The following is a 19161-nucleotide window of genomic DNA, read 5'->3' as shown; positions in this document are numbered from 1 at the left end:
TGTGAAGAAGTTATAGCTAGTGACATGTGAACAGGTATAATGTCTGTCATGTCTGGATTGAATTCTAAAGAAAGGGAGCTTATCTTCTCCTTTTCACTTCCTGGTTGCAATGTGGACATGTTCATACATCATAGTCTACTAGGATGAGGATGATGCCATTCATGGCAGAACAATAATGTAGAATGAGCCTTACTCCTGAAGAATTTACAAGACTAAACCACCATACCTCTTCAAACTTTTATGTAAGGGAGAAATAAACTTCCATTGTTTAATCCACTATTATTTTAGTGTCTCTGTTATAGATTCTAATCCTATGCCCCAAATAATACAGGGTTCAAGTGGATTTTGAAATGTACATGCAGCACCAAAGTGTTTAGTGATATATATAAAATTATATATAATATAATATAATTATGTATAATATAATATAATATAGTATATATTTATAATTTTAAATGAAATTTTCTTAACTAAATACTGAATTTTTTCCATCTAAGAATTTATAATGGTAATTTACAGTGGCTTAGATGAACAAGTGTGGTGGACAATGTTGGTGCTCTGCCAAGATCCACTCTTACTGTATTTTTGTGGATATAAGGCAGGATGGTGGGACACCCTGTCTTTGGAGGTGGCTTATGCTTTTAACATTCAGAATCTGTGACTATTTTAAAAAATTTATTTATACTTAAAAAGTTTTTTCCAGTTTTATTGAGAGGTAATTGGCATATAACATCTTATTAGTTCTAGGTGTATAACATAATGTTTTGATATTTACATATATTGCAAAATGAATTCCACAGTAAGCCTAGTTAACATCCGTCACCACATAGTTACAGTTTTCTTTCTTGTGATGAAAACTTTTAAGTTCACTCTCTTAGAAGCTCTCAAATATACATTACAGTATTATTAATTATAGTCACCTTATGTACGTTACATTCTCAGAACTTATTTGTCTTATAGCTTGGAAGTTTGTACCTTTTGACGACCTTCATTCATTTTTCCCCACCCCTACCCATGTTGAATTTATTTTCATATATGGTGTAAGAAAGTGGTCAGTTTCATTTTTCTGCATGTTGCTGCCCAGTTTTCTCAACACCATTTGTTGAAGAGACCTTTTTGGAATGTATATTCTTTCCTGCTTTGTTGAAGATTAATTGACTATACAGTTGTGGGTCCACTTCTGGGTTTACTATTCTGTTCCATTGATCTATGTGTCTGCTTTTGTGGCAGTACCATACTGTTTTAGTGACTATAATATAGCATGAAATCCAAAATTGTGATGCCTCCAGTTTTGTTTTTTTTCCCTTTTTTTTAAATATGAAATTTATTGTCAAACTGGTTTCCATACAACACCCAGTGCTCATCCCAACAGGTGCCCTCCTCAATGCCCATCACCCACTTTCCCCTCCCTCCCACCCCCCATCAACCCTCAGTTAATTCTCAGTTTTTAAGAGTCTCTTATGGTTTGGCTCCCACCCTCTCTTTTTTTTTTCCTTCCCCTTCCCCCTGGTCTTCTGTTAAGTTTCTCAGGATCCACATAAGAGTAAAAACAAATGATATCTGTCTTTCTCTGTATGACTTATTTCACTTAGCATAACACTCTCCAGTTCCATTCACGTTGCTACAAAAGGCCATATTTCATTCTTTCTCATTGCTAAGTAGTATTCCATTGTGTATACAAACCACAATTTCTTTTTTTTTTAATATATGAAATTTATTGTCAAATTGGTTTCCATACAACACCCAGTGCTCATCCCAACAGGTGCCCTCTTCAATACCCATCACCCACTCTTCCCTCCCTCCCACCCCCCATCAACCCTCAGTCTGTTCTCAGTTTTTAAGAGTCTCTTATGCTTTGGCTCTCTCCCACTCTAACCTCTTTTTTTTCCTTCCCCTTCCCCATGAGTTTCTGTTAAGTTTCTCAGGATCCACATAAGAGTGAAAACATATGGTATCTTTCTCTGTCTGGCTTATTTCACTTAGCATAACACTCTCCAGTTCCATCCACGTTGCTACAAAGGGCCATATTTCATTCTTTCTCATGCCATGTAGTACTCCATTGTGTATATAAACCACAGTTTCTTTATCCATTCATCAGTTGATGGGCATTTAGGCTCTTTCCATAATTTGGCTATTGTTGAAAGTGCTACGATAAACATTGGGGTACAAGTGCCCCTGTGCATAAGCACTCCTGTATCCCTTGGGTAAATTCCTAGCAGTGCTATTTCTGGGTCATAGGGTAGATCAATTTTTAATTTTTTGAGGAACCTTCACACTGTTTTCCAGAGTGGCTGCACCAGTTTGTATTCCCATCGACAGTGCAAGAGGGTTCCGTTTCTCCACATCCTCTTCAACATCTATAGTCTCCTGATTTGTTCATTTTAGCCACTCTGACTGGCGTGAGGTGATATATCAGTGTGGTTTTTGATTTGTATTTGTTTTTCTTCTTTGGCTGTTCAGGGTCTTTTGTGTTTCCATACAAATTTTAGGATTGTTTGTTCTAGTTCTGTGAAAAATGCTTGTGTTATTTTGATGGGGATTGCATTAAATGTGTAGATGGTTTGGGTAGTATCGACATTTTAACAATGTTCTTCTAATCCATGAGCATGGGATCCTTTCCATTTCTTTGTGTCCTCTTTGATTTCTTTTATTAGTGTTACATAGTCTTAAGAGTATAGATCTTTTACCTCTTTGGTTAGGTTTATTCTTAAGTATCTAATTTTTTTGGTGCAATTGCAAATAGGATCAATTCCTTGATTTCTTTTTCTGCTGTATTGTTATTGATGTCTAGAAATGCAACCCATTAATGTATGTTGATTTTATATCCTGCAACTTTATTGAATTCATGTATTAATTCTGGTAATTTTTTGGTGGGGTCTTTTGGGTTTCCTACATAGTAAATAATGTCATATGCACATAGTGAAAGTTTGACTTTTTCCTTGCCAGTTTGGATACCCTTTATTTATTTATTTTTTGTTGTTGTTGTCTGATTGCTGAGGCTAAGACTTCTAGTACTGTATTAAATAGTAATGTGATAATGGACATCCTTGTCTTCTTCTTGACCATTTAGTTAAAGCTCTCAGTTTTTCCCCATTGAGGATGATATTACCTATGGGTCTTTCATATGTGGCCTTTATGGTGTTGAGGTGTGTCCCTACTTTGTTGAGGGTTTTTATTGAGAATAGATACTGCACTTTGTCAAATGCTTTTTCTGCATCTATGAGAGGATCATATGGTTCTTTTCTTAATAATGTGGTGTATCATGTTGATTGATTTGTGAATATTAAACCACCGTTGCAGCCCACTTGATCATGGTGAATTATTCTTTTAATGTACTGTTGGATTTGTTTTGCTAGTATCTTATTTAGAATTTTTGCATCCATGTTTATCAGGGATGTTGGCCTATAATTCTCCTTTTTTAATGGGGTCCTTGTCTGGCTTTGGAATCAATGCTACCCTTGTAGAAGGAGTTTGGATGTTTTCCTTCCATTTCGATTTTTTTGGAACAGTTTGAGAAGAACAGGTATTAAGTCTTCTTTAAATGTCTTGTAGAATTCCCCTGGGAAACATACGTGGCCTTTTTGGGAGATTTTTTTTGTTGGGAGATTTTTGGTTACTGAATCAGTTTCTTTGCTAGTTATGGGTCTGTTCAAATTTTCTATTTCTTCCTGTTTCAGTTTTGGTAGTTTGTATGTTTCTAGGAATTTGTCCATTTCTTCCAGAGTGCCCAATTTGTTGGCAATTGTAATATGTTTATGCAATGGAATATTCAGCCTTAAAAAAGAAGGAAATCTTCCCATCTGTGAAAACATTGATGAACCTGGAGGATGTTATGCTAAGTGAAGTAAGCCATGCACAGAAAGACAAATAATGTATGATCTCACTTATATGTGTTATCTAAAATAGTCAAACTCAGAGCCAAGGAATAAAATAGTAGTTGCCAGGACCTGAGGACAGGGAGAAATGGTGAAATGTTGGCCAAATGGTACTAAGTTTCAGTTATACAAGATAAGTAAGTTCTGGAGATTTAATATACAGTAATATGACTATAGTTAACAGTAGCATATTGTAAACTTGAAATTTCCTGAGTGTTGATCTTACAGGTTCTCATCACACACACACACACACACACACACACACACACACACACACACACACATAGAAAATTGTAGCTATGTGAGGGGGATATGTTTAATTAGCTTGATTGTGGCAATTATTTCACTATATGTGTATATATGAACATCTGATCTTATACCTTAAATACATATAATTTTTATTTGTCAATTATTCCTCAGTAAAGTGGGAAAATGATTTTAAAAGCTCAGGATAAACAATTTATGAAAGTTTTATATGCTTTTAAGTGTTCTTTATCTTTTTTCTAGTCACAATCAACTGTTCCGGATTTAATCCCTCTTTATCTAGAGATGCATATTGTGGTGGATAAAGCTTTGGTATGTGTTTTTCTTTTTCTTTGCTGTAAATATTTGGTGTGAATGCATGACTATCCCTAGCTAAAAAGGAATTTAAAAATTCCAAATTTTAGACCACATGTCAGAGAGAGAACAGTGAAAAAACTTGCAAACTGAAAAGCCAAATACTCAAAATTATATAATTGTTTTATTTTTATTTTTTAATTTACATCCAAGTTAGTTAAGTTAACATGTAGTGCAATAATGATTTCAGGAGTAGAACCCACTGATTCATCCCCTATGTATAATACTCTGTGCTCATCCCAACAAGTGTCTTCCTCAATGCCCCTTGCCCATTTAGCTATCCCCCCACCCACAATCCCTCTAGGAATCCACAGTTTGTTCTCTATATTTAAAGAGTATCATATGTTTTATCCCTCTCCCTATGTTTATACTATTTTTGCTTCCCTTCCCCTATGTTCATCTGTTTTGAATCTTAAATTCCACATGAGTGAAGTCATATATTTGTCTTTCTCTAACTAATTTCGTTTAGCATAATACCCTCTAGTTCCATCCATGTTGTTGCAAAATGCAAGATTTCATTCTTTTTGATTGCCAAGTAATACTCCACTATGTATGTATGTATGAATCTATCTATCTATCTATCTATCTATCTATCTATCTATCTATCATCTATCTATCTATCTACCATATCTTCTTTATCCATTCATCTGTCAGTGAACATTTGGGCTCTTTCCACATTGGCTGTTGTTGATAGAGCTGCTGTAAACATTGCGGTGCATATGTCCCTTTGAAACAGAACACTTGTATTCTTTGCATACATACCTAGTAGTGCAATTGCTGGGTCATAGGGTAGTTCTATTTTTAGTTTTTTGAGGAACTTCCATACTGTTTTCCAGAGTGGCTGCCCCAGTTTCCATTCCCACCAGCAGTGCAAAAGGGTTCCTCTTTCTCCTCATCCTCTCCAGCATCTGTTGTTGACTGAGTTGTTCATTTTAGCCATTCTGACAGGTGTGAGGTGGTATCTCATTGTGGTTTTGATTTGCATTTCTCTGATGATGAGTGATGTTGAGCAATTTTTCATGTGTCTGTTATCCATCTGAACGTCTTCTTATGAAAAGTGTCTATGTATGTCTTTTGCCCATTTCTTCACTGGATTATTTGTTTTTTTTGTGTTGAGTTTGATAAGTTCTTGGGGGCACCTGGGTGGCTCAGTAAGTTAAGTGTCTGGCTCTGGCTCAAGTCATGATTCATGGGTTCCACGAATCCATGGGCGCTATGCTGGCAGCTCAGAGCCTGAACCCTTCTTTGGATTCTGTGTCTCCCTCTCTCTCTGCCCCTCCCCTGCTCGCTTTCTCTCTCTCTCTCTTAAAAATAAATAAACATTAAAAATTTTTAAAGAGATTGCTTTGGCTATTCAGTGTCTTTTCTGGTTCCATACAAATATTAGGATTGTTTGCTCTGGCTCTGTGAAGAATGCTGGTATTATTTTGATAGGTATTGCATGGAGTATGTAGATTGCTTAGGGTAGTATTGATGTTTTAACAATATTTGTTCCTCCAATCCACGAGCATGGAATATTTTTCCATTTTTTGTGTCTTCTTCAATTTCTTTCATGAGCTTTCTATAGTTTCAGTGTATAGATTTTTCACCTCTTTGGTTAGATTTATTCCTAAGTATTTTATGGATTTTGATGCAATTGTAAATGGGATCAATTCCTTGATTTCTCTTTCTGTTGCTTCATTATTGGTTTATAGGAATGCAACCAATTTCTGTGCATTGATTTTATATCCTGCGACTTTGCTGAATTCATGGATCAGCTCTAGCAGTTTGTTGGTGGAATCTTTTGGGTTTTCCATATAGAGTATCATGTCATCTGCGAGAGTGCAAGTTTGACCTCCTGGCCGATTTGGATGCTTTTTATTTGTGTTGTCTGATTGCAGAGACTAAGACTTCCAATACTATGTTGAATAAGAGTGGTGAGAGTGGACATCAAGGGATGCTGTACTTTAGAGAGATGATTTATAGATACGGAATTTGACATTGGCACATTCCACAAAGTTTATTCAGATTTCAGCAGTTGTATATACACTCATTTATGTGTGTGTGTGTGTGTGTGTGTGTGTGTGTGTGTGTGTAGTTTTATGCAGTAGGGCCACTTATGTAGCCTTATGTAATCACTGTCACAATCAAGACACTCAATAGTACCATCACTAATAAGACTCTCTCATGTTCTAACTTCATTGTCACATTTGTTTCTCCCTGCCTCCCTACACTTCTTAACCACTGGCAGTCACTAATTTGTTTTCCATCTCTTGGTTTCAGGAACATTGCATAAATGTTACCTTGTGGTATATATCCTTTTGAGATTTTTTAATACTCAGCATATTTTCTTAAGTTTTATCCAGTTTAGTGAGTTACTTTTTATTACTGAACAGTATTACATGTTATGAATGTACCACAATTTGTTTAACCAGTTAACGACTGAAGGACATATGAGTTGCTTCTGGTTTTTGGCTAATAGGAATAAAACTGTTATGGACATTTATGTATAGATTTTTTGTGAGCATCAGTTTTTATTTCTTTAGGATAAATGCCCAGGAGTGCAATTGCTGGATCATATGGTCAGTACATTATTTGTTTTGAAAGAAGCTGTTAAACTTTCCAGAATGGCTGTATGATTTTACATTCCCACCGGCATATTTGAGTGGTCCAATTTATATTTATTTTTTTATTGTTACTATCTTATTTTGCACTGATCTAACTCCCAAGCAGTCTCAAACTTTTGAGAGTAGATGGAGAGTATATCTCAAACATACTACACAACAGATTGTATTTCAATTTAAAATTAATTTTGTTTTTCAGTATGATTACTTGGGCTCTGAAAGCATGATAGTAACAAATAAAATCATCGAAATTATTGGCCTTGTAAATGCAGTAAGTATTTTCCTTTTCATACTAGTTAGAAAAATTTATACTAGTTTTGAAATTATAATTGGCAATTAATTTAACGTGGCATTTCTGAATAATTAAGCGATCTGTATAGACTGAGCGTGGATTTGTCAATGCATTGAATTAATTTCATGGTTATTGTAAAATAACAAAGATTAATTTTTCATGTATTTACCTCTTTTGTCTTTAGATGTTTGCCCAATTTAAAGTTACTATTGTGCTGTCATCGTTGGAGTTATGGTCAGATAACAATAAGATTTCTACAGTTGGTGAGGCAGATGAAGTATTGCATAGATTTTTAGAATGGAAAAAGTCCTATCTTTCTCTAAGACCTCATGATATTGCATATCTATTCATGTAAGAATAATATTTCAGTATTCTTAGAAAACAAAGATCTGTGACAATGATGTAGCTTAATTTAGGGAATTTTTATTCAGTTCTGATTATTCATACATTATTATATACTTCATTCAGGCATCATACTCTCTGGTTGTCAGTAAAAAAAAAACTTGCCAAAATTTATCTCTATGCATATTAACCTTTTACTAATGAGATTGATATTTCAATAGGTTAAACAATTTCAGGACTCTTGGATCTGGTGGTGTCTCTCAGGTTGAACCCACAGGTTTTAACTCCAGAGCCCATAATCTTAACCACTACCTAAAAAAATGGGACTTATCTTGTGAAGTTTATATTTTTGTTATGAAGTTATGATCAAAGGCTTGGTAAAGTAGGTTAAAAATAGTTTATCCTAATGGATTTTCTGCATTATTTTATTTTATTTATTTTTTTTTTTTAAAATTTACATCCAAATTAGTTAGCATATAGTGCAGCAATGATTTCAGGAGTAGATTCCTTAGTGACCCTTACCCATTTAGCCCATCCCCCCTCCCACAACCCCTCCAGTAACCCTCAGTTTGTTCTCCATATTTATGAGTCTCTTCTGTTTTGTCCCCCTACCTGTTTTTATATTATTTTTTGTTTCCCTTCCCTTATGTTCATCTGTTTTGTCTCTTAAAGTCCTCATATGAGTGAAGTCATATGATACTTGTCTTTCTCTGATTGACTAATTTCACTTACCATAATACCCTCCAGTTCCATCCATGTAGTTGCAAATGGCAAGATTTCATTCTTTTTGATTGCCGAGTAATACTCCATTGTATATATATATACACCACATCTTCTTTATCCATTCATCCATCGATGGACATTTGGGCTCCTTCCCTACTTTCGCTATTGTTGATAGTGCTGCTATAAACATGGGGATGCATGTGTCCCTTCGAAACAGCACACCTGTGTCCCGTGGACAAAAGCCTAGTAGTGCAATTGTTGGGTCATAGGGTAGTTCTATTTTTAGTTTTTTGAGGAACCTCCATATGTTTTCCAGAGTGGCTGCACCAGCTTGCATTCCCACAAACAATGCAAAAGAGATTCTCTTTCTCCGCATCCTCACCAACATCTGTTGTTGCCTGAGTTGTTAATATTAGCCATTCTGACAAGTGTGAGGTGGTATCTCATTATGGTTTTAAATTGTATTTCCCTGATGATGAGTGATGTGGAGCATTTTTTCATGTGTCGGTTGGCCATCTGGATGTCTTCTTTGGAGAAGTGTCTATTCATGTCATTTGCCCATTTCTTCACTGGATTTTTTGTTTTTCGGGTGTTGAATTTGATAAGTTCTTTATACATTTTGGATACTAACCCTTTATCTGATATGTCATTTGTAAATATCTTCTCCCATTCTGTCGGTTGCCTTTTAGTTTTGCTGATTATTTCTTTTGTTGTGCAGAAGCTTTTTATTTTGATGAGGTCCCAGTAGTTCATTTTTGCTTTTGTTTCCCTTGCCTCCAGAGAGAGACATGTTGAGTAAGAAGTTGCTGCAGCCAAGATCAAAGAGGTTTTTGCCTGCTTTCTCCTCAGGATTTTCATGGCTTCCTGTCTGACGTTTAGGTCTTTCATCCATTTTGAGTTTATTTTTGTGTATGGTGTAAGAAAGTGGTCCAAGTTCATTTTTCTGCATGTTGCTGTCCAGTTTTCCCAGTACCACTTGCTGAAGAGACTGTCATTATTCCATTGGATATTCTTTCCTGTTTTGTCAAAGATTAGTTGGCCATACATTTGTGGGTCCATTTCTGGGTTCTCTATTCTATTCCATTGATCTGAGTATCTGTTCTTGTGCCAGTACCATACTCTCTTGATGATTACAGCTTTGTAGAACAGCTTCAAGTCCAGGATTGTGATGCGTCCTGCTTTGGTTTTCTTTTTCAAGATTGCTTTGGCTATTCAGGGTCTTTTGGGTTCCATACAAATTTTAGGATTATTTGTTCTCGCCCTGTGAAGAATGCTGGTGTTATTTTGGTAGGGATTGCATTGAATATGTAGATTGCTTTGGGTAGTATCGACATTTTAATAATATTTGTTCTTCCTATCCAGGAGCATGGAATCTTTTTCCATTTTTTTGTGTCTTCAATTTCTTTCATAAGCTTTCTATAGTTTCAGTGTATAGATTTTTCAGCTCTTTGGTTAGATTTATTCCTAGGTATTTTATGGATTTTGGTGCAATTGTAAATGGGATAGATTCCTTGATTTCTCTTTTTGTCACTTCATTGTTGGTGTATAGGAATGTAAACGATTTCTGTGCATTGATTTTATATCCTGCAACTTTGCTGAATTCATGAATCAGTTCTAGCAGTTTGTTGGTGGAATCTTTTGGGTTTTCCATATAGAGTATCATGTCATCTGTGAAGAGTGAAAGTTTGACCTCCTTCTGGCCAATTTGGATGCCTTTTATTTCTTTGTGTTGTCTGATTACAGAGGCTAAGACTTCCAATACCATGTTGAATAACAGTGGCGAGAGTGGACATCCCTATCTTGTTCCTGACCTTAGGGGGAAAGCTCTCATTTTTTCTCTATTGAGGATGATACTAGTGTTGTATCTTTCATATATGGCTTTTATGATCTTGAGGTATGATCCTTCTATCCCTACTTTCTTGAGGGTTTTTATGAAGAAAGCATTCTATATTTTGTCAAATGCTTTCTCTGCATCTATTGAGAGGATCATATGGTTCTTATCCTTTCTTTTATTGATGTAATGAATCATACTGATTGTTTTGCAGATATTGAACCAGCCCTGCATCCCAGGTATATATCCCACTTGGTCATGGGGAATAATTTTTTTAATGTATTGTTGGATCCAGTTGGCTAATATCTTGTTGAGGCTCTTTGCATCCATGTTCATCAGGGAAATTGGTCTATAGTTCTCCTTTTTAGTGGAGTCTCTCTGGTTTTGGTATCAAGGTAGTGCTGGCTTCATGGAAAGAGTTTGGAAGTTTTCCTTCCATTTCTATTTTTTGGAACAGCTTCAAAAGTATAGGTGTTAATTCTTCCTTAAATGTTTGATAGAATTCCCCTGGAAAGCCAACCTGCCCTGGACTCTTGTTTTTTGGGAGATTTTTGATTACTAATTCGATTTCCTTACTGGTTATGGGTCTGTTCAAATTTTCTATTTCTTCTGTTTCAGTTTTGGTAGTGTATATGTTTCTAGGAATTTGTACATATCTTCCAGATTTTATTGGCATATAATTGCTCATAATATTCTCATTGTTTTTATTTTTGCTGTGTTGATTGTGATCTCTCCTCTTTCATTCTTGATTTTATTTATTTGGGTCCTTTCCTTTTTCTTTTTGATCAAACTGGCTAGGTGTTTATCAATTTTGTTAATTCTTTCAAAGAACCAGCTTCTGGTTTCATTGATCTGTTCTACTGTTTTTTGTTTTTTGTTTTTTTTTTTGGTTTTGATAGCATTAATTTCTGCTCTAATCTTTATTATTTCTTGTCTTCTGCTGGTTTTGGGTTTTATTTGCTATTCTTCTTCCAGCTCTTTAAGGCGTAAGGTTAGGTTGTATATCTGAGATCTTTCTTCCTTCTTTAGGAAGGCCTGGATTGCTAATACTTTGTTCTTATGACCACCTTTGCTGCATCCCAGAGGTTTTGGATTGTGGTGCTATCATTTTCATTGGCTTCCATATATTTTTTAATTTCCTCTTTAACTTCTTGGTTAGCCCATTCATTCTTTAGTAGGATGTTCTTTACTCTCCAAGTATTTGTTACTTTTCCAAATTTTTTTCTTGTGGTTGATTTGCAGTTTCATAGCATTGTGGTCTGAAAAAATGCATGGTATGGTCTCAATCTCTTTGTACTTAGGGCTGATTCGTGTCCCAGTATATGATCTATTCTGGAGAACATTCCATGTGCACTGGAGAAGAATGTATATTCTGCTGCTTTAGGATAAAATGTTCTGAACATATCTGTTAAGTCCATCTGGTTCAGTGTGTCATTCAAAGCCATTGTTTCCTTTTGGATTTTTTTATTAGATGATCTGTCCATTCCTGTGAGTGGGGTGTTGAAGTCCCCAAATATTATGGTATTACTATCAATGAGTTTCTTTATGTTTGTGATTAATTGATTTATATATTTGGGTTCTTCCACATTTGGTGCATGAGTGTTTACAATTGTTAGGACTTCTTGGTGGATAGGCCCCTTGATTATGATATAACGCCCTTCTGCATGTCTTGATACAGTCTTTATTTTAAAGTCTAGATTGTCTGATATAAGTATGGCTACTCCGGCTTTCTTTTGTTGACCATTAGCATGATAGATGGTTCTCCATCCCCTTAGTTTGAATCTGAAGGTGTCTTTAAGTTCAAAGTGGGTCTCTTGTAAACAGCATATAGATGGATCTTGTTTTCTTATCCATTCTGTTACCCTGTGTCTTTTGATTGGAGCATTGAGTCCATTGACATTTAAAGTGAGTATGAAAGATATGAATTTATTGCCATTATGTTGCTTGTAGAGTTTCTGGTGGCATTCTCTGGTCCTTTCTAGTCTTTGTTGCTTTTGGTCTTTATTTATTTTTTTTCCCCCATCTTTTCTCCCTTCAGAGAGTCCCCATTAAAATTTCTTGCAGGGCTGGTTTAGTGGTCACAAGCTCCTTTAAGTTTTGTTTGTGTGGGAAACTTTTTATCTCTCTTTCTGTTTTGAATGACAGCCTTGCTGGATAAAGAATTCTTGGCTGCATACTTTTCTGATTCAGCACGTTGAATATATCCTGCCACTCCTTTCTGGCCTGCCAAGTTTCTGTGGATAGGTCTGCTGCAAACCTCATCTGTCTTCCCTTGTAGGTTAAGGACTTTTTTCCCCTTGATGCTTTCATGATTCTCTCCTTTCCTGAGTATAATGTGAATTTGACTGTGGTATGCTTTATTGATGGTCAGTTTCTGTTGAATCTAGTGGGGGTCTTCTGTGATTCCCGGATTTTGATGTCTGTGTCTTTCCCCATGTTGGGAAAGTTTTGTGCTAGGATTTGCTCACATAACACTTCTACCCCTATTTCTCTCTCTTCCTCTTCTGGGCTCCTATGATTCTGATGTTATTCCTTTTTAATGAGTCACTGATTTCTCTAATTCTTAAATTGTGCTCTTTTGCATTAATCTCACTCTTTTTTTCTGCTTCATTATTCTCCATAAATTTGTCCTCTATATCGCTGATTCTCTGTTCTGCCTCATCCATCCTTGGTGCCATGGCATCCATTCAAGATTGAACCTCAGTTATAACATTTTCTATTTCATCCTGACTAGCTTTTACTTCTTTCATCTCCACAGAAAGGGATTCTAATCTATTTTTGATTCCAGCTAGTATTCTTATTATTGTGATTCTAAATTCTGGTTCAGACATCTTGCTTGTATCTGTGCTGGTTAGTCCCTGGCTGTCGTTTCTTTCTGCTCTTCTTTTGGGGTGAATTTCTTCGTTTTGTCATTTTGAAGAGAGAAAAGGAATTAATGAGGTAAAAAACTGAAAATTAACAAATATTAAAATTAAAAAATTAAAAACAAATGCACACACAAAATTGAATAAATGATGCTAGATCCTAGGTGTGTTTTGGTCTGGGTGGTTTTGGAAAGGGGCTTGATACATTAGAGAAAAAATGGGAAAGAAAAAAAAAGGAATCTTTTAAAATTTGAAAATTAAATACACTGAAGTAGACTAAAATGAAATGATGGAAGTAAAATAGAATTTGAAAAAATTTACACAAAAGTTAAAAATATAATAGAAAAAATTAAAGAAAAATAACTTTAATAACAATGATTTTTTTCTCTTTTTGTACTCAAGAAAAAGAAAAGAAACAAAAAAGAATAAAGAGAGAAAGTTGAATAGATGGATTGGCGAACAGACTGAAATACAACTGAAATTACTTTGTTTTCCTCTAGAAGTCAAACTGTGAAGCACTTTATAGTCCATACACTAAGCAGGCGATGAGACTTGTGTTCCTGAAGAGCAAGGTTGCCCAGTTGGGTGGGGCTTAGGGTAACGGCTCCATTCTTCACTAGATGGTGCTAGGAGCCTCTTGAGGTGGATTGTTGTGGTGCTTATGGGTGCATATGCACATGCATGGGAACGGTGACAATGGCGGCACCCAGCTACCCAGTCTCTAGTATTGGAACTCTGTTCTCCCTGATCAGCAATTACGCACCTGTCCTTTGCCTTCGGCCTCTGTCCACTCCCCACTTTTACATAGTCTCTGATGAAGTCCCAGGCAGCACCTCCCTCCTGAGTTTTGTCTCAGATGTGGCTGTGTTTCTCAACCCCTTACTTCTGACGGACTGTGGCTTTGACCCATTCTGCCCCTCTGCGGGAGGGTCTCACTGAATAATGGCTGGGTGTTGGCCACATCCAGGAATGTTTGTGGGACCATGCTGCCAATCCCCAGAGACTGCGGCTGGGTGTCAGCCCACCCCAGAAAAAGTTTGCAAGATAGTGTAGCAGCAGTGTTTCAGGGATTATGAAAAATCACAACACACATTTGGCACCAGGATTCACCCTTAATGACATTGTTCCAGCACCAGTGAATGTGGTTGTTCTCCCGGGTCCACTGGGGCATTGCCTTTGGGGGACCCACACAGCCTCTACCAGGTGTCCTCTCAGCAGTGGAACTGCTTCTCCCCGTGTGGCCTGAGAACCTCCTGGACCCCACTCTGCTCCTGGGGATTCAGCCTTCCCACCAGAGCACCGCCAGGCATTGAGCTGCAGAGTTTCAGACTCTGTGCTCTCCCTTTTTTATAGTCTTAATGGCATTTATTTTATTTAAGAATTTTTTTAATGTTTATTTATTTTTGAAACAGAGAGGGACAGAGCATGAACAGGGGAGGGTCAGAGAGAGAGGGAGACAGAATCTGAAGCAGGCTCCGGGCTCTGAGCTGTCAGCACAGAGCCCGACGCGGGGCTTAAACTCACAGACTGTGAGATCATGACCTGAGCCAAAGTTGGACGCTCAACCCACTGAGCCACCCAGGCGCCCCTATTGTCTTAATGGAATTTAAACCCTCTCCTTTCTCCTTTCTCCCTTTCTAGTTCAGTCCCTGTGACTGTTTCCACTTCTCCATTTTCTGTCTATCTGCTTTGGTGCGGGGGGGGGGGGGGCTTTTCCTGTATTCTCCCCCTGCCCTGTCTCCATCCTCTCTCCACATACAAAAGTGGCTCCCTACCCTCCGCAGCTTCTGTCTCCCCCAGTTCACCTCTCCGCACTGCATACCTACTGACCTCTGTGGTTCAGGTTGTGCAGATTGTTGTGTTAATCCTCAGACCACTTTTCTAGGTGTGCAGGATGGTTTAGTGTTGGTCTGGCTGTATTTCATGGATGCGAGACACACAAAAAACTTCCATGCTGTTCTGCCATCTTGGCCTCTCTCTGGGAAACAGTTCTTAAGGACTCATCAGACTCTGTGGCTACTCACAAGGCCTAGAACAGAGGACAGAAATGCCCAGTATTCCTGTGAAAGAGGGAATTTAACACACATCTAAGGGCCTAAGGAATTAGTTTTCAAAGACAGAGGCCATAGGTGCCATTTTGTGCTTTCCTTCTTCATTACTCTGGGTTGCTGGAATCTCTCAGAAAGAGCTTGTGTCTCATTTGGTGCCAGTTTTTATGGTTGCTACCCACGGGATACCTGTTGATCACCTGCCTCTGGTGGTCATTGGGTTTACTTTCATGGATCCTATAGGACTGTAGCTAATGGAGAAATAGTTGTTGACTGGCTATACCCCACCAGACACAGTACAGAGACAAGAAACTGAAATGCACGTCCAGTCTCTCTGTGAAAGAGGCTTATTAGTTATCTTCTTAGCTCTGGCCTAAGGGCCACATAGCTATGTACACATTGAATTAAACACACATCTGGAGACTGACTGTAATCCTCTTCAGAGACTGGGGAGGCTAGCAGGCGCCATCTTCATATCCTTCCTCTGTCCTGCCCAGGTCTTTGTTGTCTCCAAAGAGAGGAGCTTGTGCACATGTCTGATGCCTTAAGCCCAGAGGATACACTCCTTGTTAGCCCAGATTTGGTGGCCAGTGGAGCTTGTGTTCACAGGGTGAAGGGGTGGTTACAAATAAAGAAATGGTTCTTGATTGGCTATTACCCCAGGGTTCAGCACAGGAGTAGACCAAAATGCCAGTCTCCCAGTCTTCTCATGAAAGGGGTACATTTGCATACATTAAAGACTTCTGTCTTAGTGTCTGGCTTCTAGTCAGCCTGAATCTAGATGCTGACTGAGATGCTCCTATTTGGGACAGTGACAGATCTTGGCATACCAACTACTGTGACCTTTTAAATTTTTTGATGTTCATTTATTTTTGAAAGAGAGAGAGAGAGAGAGAGAGAGTGCGAGTGGGGGAAGGGCACAGAGAGAGAGAGGGAGACACAGAATCTGAAGCAGTCTCCAGACCCTGAGGTATTAGCACAGAGCCCGACCTGGGGCTCAAACTTGTGAATCGCAAGATCATGACCTGAGCCGAAGTAGGATGCTTAACTGACTGAGCCACCCAGGTGCCCTGTAACCATTTGAAAATATTTTAAAAATAGATGTTGCTTGGAGAATCACAAAGGCTTGAGAGACTACCAGAGGTAGGACAAGATTGAATGATAATGTTTATTTTTTATTTATTTATTTTTTTATTCCTCTTAACATATTTTATTTAATTTTTTTATATATATATGAAATTTATTGTCAAATTGGTTTCCATACAACACCCAGTGCTCATCCCACAAGGTGCCCTCCTCAATACCCATCACCCACCCTCTCCTCCCTCCCACCCCCCATCAATCCTCAGTTTGTTCTCAGTTTTTAACAGTCTCTTATGCTTTGGCTCTCTCCCACTCTAACCTCTTTTTTTTTTTTTTTCCTTCCCCTCCCCCATGGGTTCCTGTTAAGTTTCTCAGGATCCATATAAGAGTGAAACCATATGGTATCTGTCTTTCTCTGTACGGCTTATTTCACTTAGCATCACACTCTCCAGTTCCATCCACGTTGCTACAAAAGGCCATATTAAATTTTTTCTCATTGCCACGTAGTATTCCATTGTGTATATAAACCACAATTTCTTTATCCATTCATCAGTTGATGCACATTTAGGCTCTTTCCATAATTTGGCTATTGTTGAGAGTGCTGCTATGAACATTGGGGTACAAGTGCCCCTATGCATCAGTACTCCTGTATCCCTTGGATAAATTCCTAGCAATGCTATTGCTGGGTCATAGGGTAGGTCTATTTTTAATTTTCTGAGGAACCTCCACACTGCTTTCCAGAGCGGCTGCACCAATTTGCATTCCCACCAACAGTCCAAGAGGGTTCCCGTTTCTCCACATCCTCTCCAACATCTATAGTCTCCTGATTTGTTCATTTTGGCCACTCTGACTGGCGTGAGGTGATACCTGAGTGTGGTTTTGATTTGTATTTCCCTGATAAGGAGCGACGCTGAACATCTTTTCATGTGCCTGTTGGCCATCCGGATGTCTTCTTTAGAGAAGTGTCTATTCATGTTTTCTGCCCATTTCTTCACTGGGTTATCTGTTTTTCGGGTGTGGAGTTTGGTGAGCTCTTTATAGATTTTGGATACTAGCCCTTTGTCCGATATGTCATTTGCAAATATCTTTTCCCATTCCGTTGGTTGCCTTTTAGTTTTGTTGGTTGTTTCCTTTGCTGTGCAGAAGCTTTTTATCTTCATAAGGTCCCAGTAATTCACTTTTGCTTTTAATTCCCTTGCCTTTGGGGATGTGTCGAGTAAGAGATTGCTACGGCTGAGGTCAGAGAGGTCTTTTCTTGCTTTCTCCTCTAAGGTTTTGATGGTTTCCTGTCTCACATTTAGGTCCTTTATCCATTTTGAGTTTATTTTTGTGAATGGTGTGAGAAAGTGGTCTAGTTTCAACCTTCTGCATGTTGCTGTCCAGTTCTCCCAGCACCATTTGTTAAAGAGGCTGTCTTTTTTCCATTGGATGTTCTTTCCTGCTTTGTCAAAGATGAGTTGGCCATACGTTTGTGGGTCTAGTTCTGGGGTTTCTATTCTATTCCATTGGTCTATGTGTCTGTTTTTGTGCCAATACCATGCTGTCTTGATGATGACAGCTTTGTAGTAGAGGCTAAAGTCTGGGATTGTGATGCCTCCTGGTTTGGTCTTCTTCTTCAAAATTCCTTTGGCTATTCGGGGCCTTTTGTGGTTCCATATGAATTTTAGGATTGCTTGTTCTAGTTTCGAGAAGAATGCTGGTGCAATTTTGATTGGGATTGCATTGAATGTGTAGATAGCTTTGGGTAGTATTGACATTTTGACAATATTTATTCTTCCAATCCATGAGCAAGGAATGTCTTTCCATTTCTTTAAATCTTCTTCAATTACCTTCATAAGCTTTCTATAGTTTTCAGCATACAGATCCTTTACATCTTTGGTTAGATTTATTCCTAGGTATTTTATGCTTCTTGGTGCAATTGTGAATGGGATCAGTTTCTTTATTTGTCTTTCTGTTGCTTCATTGTTAGTGTATAAGAATGCAACTGATTTCTGTACATTAATTTTGTATCCTGCAACTTTGCTGAATTCATGTATCAGTTCTAGCAGACTTTTGGTGGAATCTATCGGATTTTCCATGTATAATATCATGTCATCTGCAAAAAGCGAAAGCTTGACTTCATCTTTGCCAATTTTGATGCCTTTGATTTCCTTTTGTTGTCTGATTGCTGATGCTAGAACTTCCAGCACTATGTTAAACAGCAGCGGTGAGAGTGGGCATCCCTGTCGTGTTCCTGATCTCAGGGAAAAAGCTCTCAGTTTTTCCCCGTTGAGGATGATGTTAGCTGTGGGCTTTTCATAAATGGCTTTTATGATCTTTAAGTATGTTCCTTCTATCCCGACTTTCTCAAGGGTTTTTATTAAGAAAGGGTGCTGGATTTTGTCAAAGGCCTTTTTTTGCATTGATTGACAGGATCATATGGTTCTTCTCTTTTTTTTTGTTAATGTGATGTATCACGTTGATTGATTTGCGAATGTTGAACCAGCCCTGCATCCCAGGAATGAATCCCACTTGATCATGGTGAATAATTCTTTTTATATGCCGTTGAATTCGATTTGCTACTATCTTAATGAGAATTTTTGCATCCATATTCATCAGGGATATTGGCCTGTAGTTCTCTTTTTTTACTGGGTCTCTGTCTGGTTTAGGAATCAAAGTAATACTGGCTTCATAGGATGAGTCTGGAAGTTTTCCTTCCCTTTCTATTTCTTGGAATAGCTTGAGAAGGATAGGTATTATCTCTGCTTTAAACGTCTGGTAGAACTCCCCTGGGAAGCTATCTGGTCCTGGACTCTTATTTGTTGGGAGATTTTTGATAACCGATTCAATTTCTTCGCTGGTTATGGGTCTGTTCAAGCTTTCTATTTCCTCCTGATTGAGTT

The 19161-nt window shown here is 37.8% G+C and overlaps 1 protein-coding gene across 6 annotated transcripts in view; it reads left to right on the top strand.

The window, feature by feature from the left end:
* Window positions 1-19161, top strand: part of ADAM32 (ADAM metallopeptidase domain 32) — a 184825-nt gene that overhangs the window by 31079 nt on the left and 134585 nt on the right. For all 6 annotated transcript variants that reach the window (XR_007151363.1, XM_047854776.1, XM_047854775.1 and 3 more), the window contains 3 exons: window positions 4383-4451; window positions 7296-7367; window positions 7573-7739. Coding sequence is in view for 5 of the 6 variants with exons in the window: in XM_047854776.1 (XP_047710732.1) it covers window positions 4383-4451; window positions 7296-7367; window positions 7573-7739 (308 nt within the window). In the remaining variant the exon portion in view is untranslated. The remainder of the gene's footprint in view (window positions 1-4382; window positions 4452-7295; window positions 7368-7572; window positions 7740-19161) is intronic.

This window comes from Prionailurus viverrinus, chromosome B1, assembly GCF_022837055.1.
Source record: "Prionailurus viverrinus isolate Anna chromosome B1, UM_Priviv_1.0, whole genome shotgun sequence".
NCBI classification, from domain to species: Eukaryota; Metazoa; Chordata; class Mammalia; order Carnivora; family Felidae; genus Prionailurus; species Prionailurus viverrinus.
This window is presented reverse-complemented; position numbering and strand designations above follow the sequence as displayed.